Source organism: Musca vetustissima, unplaced genomic scaffold (genome assembly GCF_032173495.1).
Source record: "Musca vetustissima isolate MV318-11 ecotype Yass unplaced genomic scaffold, APGP_CSIRO_Mvet_v1 utg11258, whole genome shotgun sequence".
Lineage (NCBI taxonomy): Eukaryota > Metazoa > Arthropoda > Insecta > Diptera > Muscidae > Musca > Musca vetustissima.
Genome location: NW_026873339.1, coordinates 140,952 through 142,083, shown reverse-complemented (window position 1 = coordinate 142,083; position 1,132 = coordinate 140,952). Strand labels below are relative to the sequence as shown.

The 1,132-nt window shown below is 34.5% G+C and overlaps 1 protein-coding gene across 1 annotated transcript; it reads left to right on the top strand.

Annotated features, from left to right (window-relative positions):
• Positions 1–211: 211 nt before the first annotated feature.
• Positions 212–732, top strand: LOC133324551 (uncharacterized; the record flags this gene model as incomplete). Its single annotated transcript, XM_061533396.1, has 2 exons — positions 212–321; positions 385–732. Coding segments are annotated over 2 exons (458 nt in total), but the record flags the coding sequence as incomplete, so codon positions are not given.
• Between the last annotated feature and the right edge of the window lie 400 nt (positions 733–1,132).

The window sequence follows — 1,132 nt, the reverse complement described above, 5'->3', positions numbered from 1 at the left end:
GTAGCATTGACAAAGCGTGCATTTCAGGATTCTTGTGTCGGCTGTGTTCCGAAATGCACCGTATCGTAATTCATATTTATGGTGATCAGGGACAGCGACTTTGTTTGGTGGAGAAAATAAATGGATATTTGCCTATTACGGTAAATTAACAAAATTGCTTGCGATACGCCCAATCATTTGCATATCCATATACTTTAGATTTCCCCAACAGATCCACTACCGAAGACCATCTGTACAACATGTTTGAGACGCGTGGAACAGCATTATGATCTACTAATGCGATTATCACGAATCCGGGAAGAGAGATTCGTTGAACTAAAGGTATTTTTGCAAACAATATCTATAAATTTGTTAGCTTGACAGAATATCTTTGTTTCTTGATAGAGTCGCCAACATGTTGAAGATTTACCCTACGTATCTAGTCCTGAATTTTCCGAAGATGATAATTATCACAGCGAAGACGAATCCAGGCGACGACAATCTCAAGATCCTCTAGCAGATAACGGATCTCCTTCGACATCATCTGCATCGGCAGACATTCCTTCTTCATCAACACGATCTAATGAGGTTGGCGTTTCCAATAGTAACAGTACGAATGTTGACAATGACATCGATATCAACACAAACGTTGATACTCTAGAAGATTTTTTGTCATCTTCGTCTTCCAACACAACGTATGAAAACAATGCTGCTGATCAATTTGAGATGACATTGCCAGTGCACAATGACTGATTACCATAGCTAACACGAATTACATTACAATATTATTATTAAACATATATAAATATGTAGGTTTAACTTCATTATTTTTCGGTAAATAAATACATATAAAAATAAAATATAATTCATTAATTCAGTTCCTATGGGTTATACGTTATATTTTGCTGACAAACTAAACGATGTCAGGTTCAAGTTCAAATTTGATTACAATATTATGTGAGGATAAATTGTTTGAGTTGGCATTCACTAATATTTCGTTGCAATCTGGAATTGTGGAGTGAAATTGTATTTTTAGTCGTTTCAACTATGTATTCGCACAACGTGAAGATTATTTGATCTCCAGTAAATATTTTAAATTGTTTTTCAACATTTTCATATAGCATTAGTATTTGTAGTAGAGAAATAGAATTTA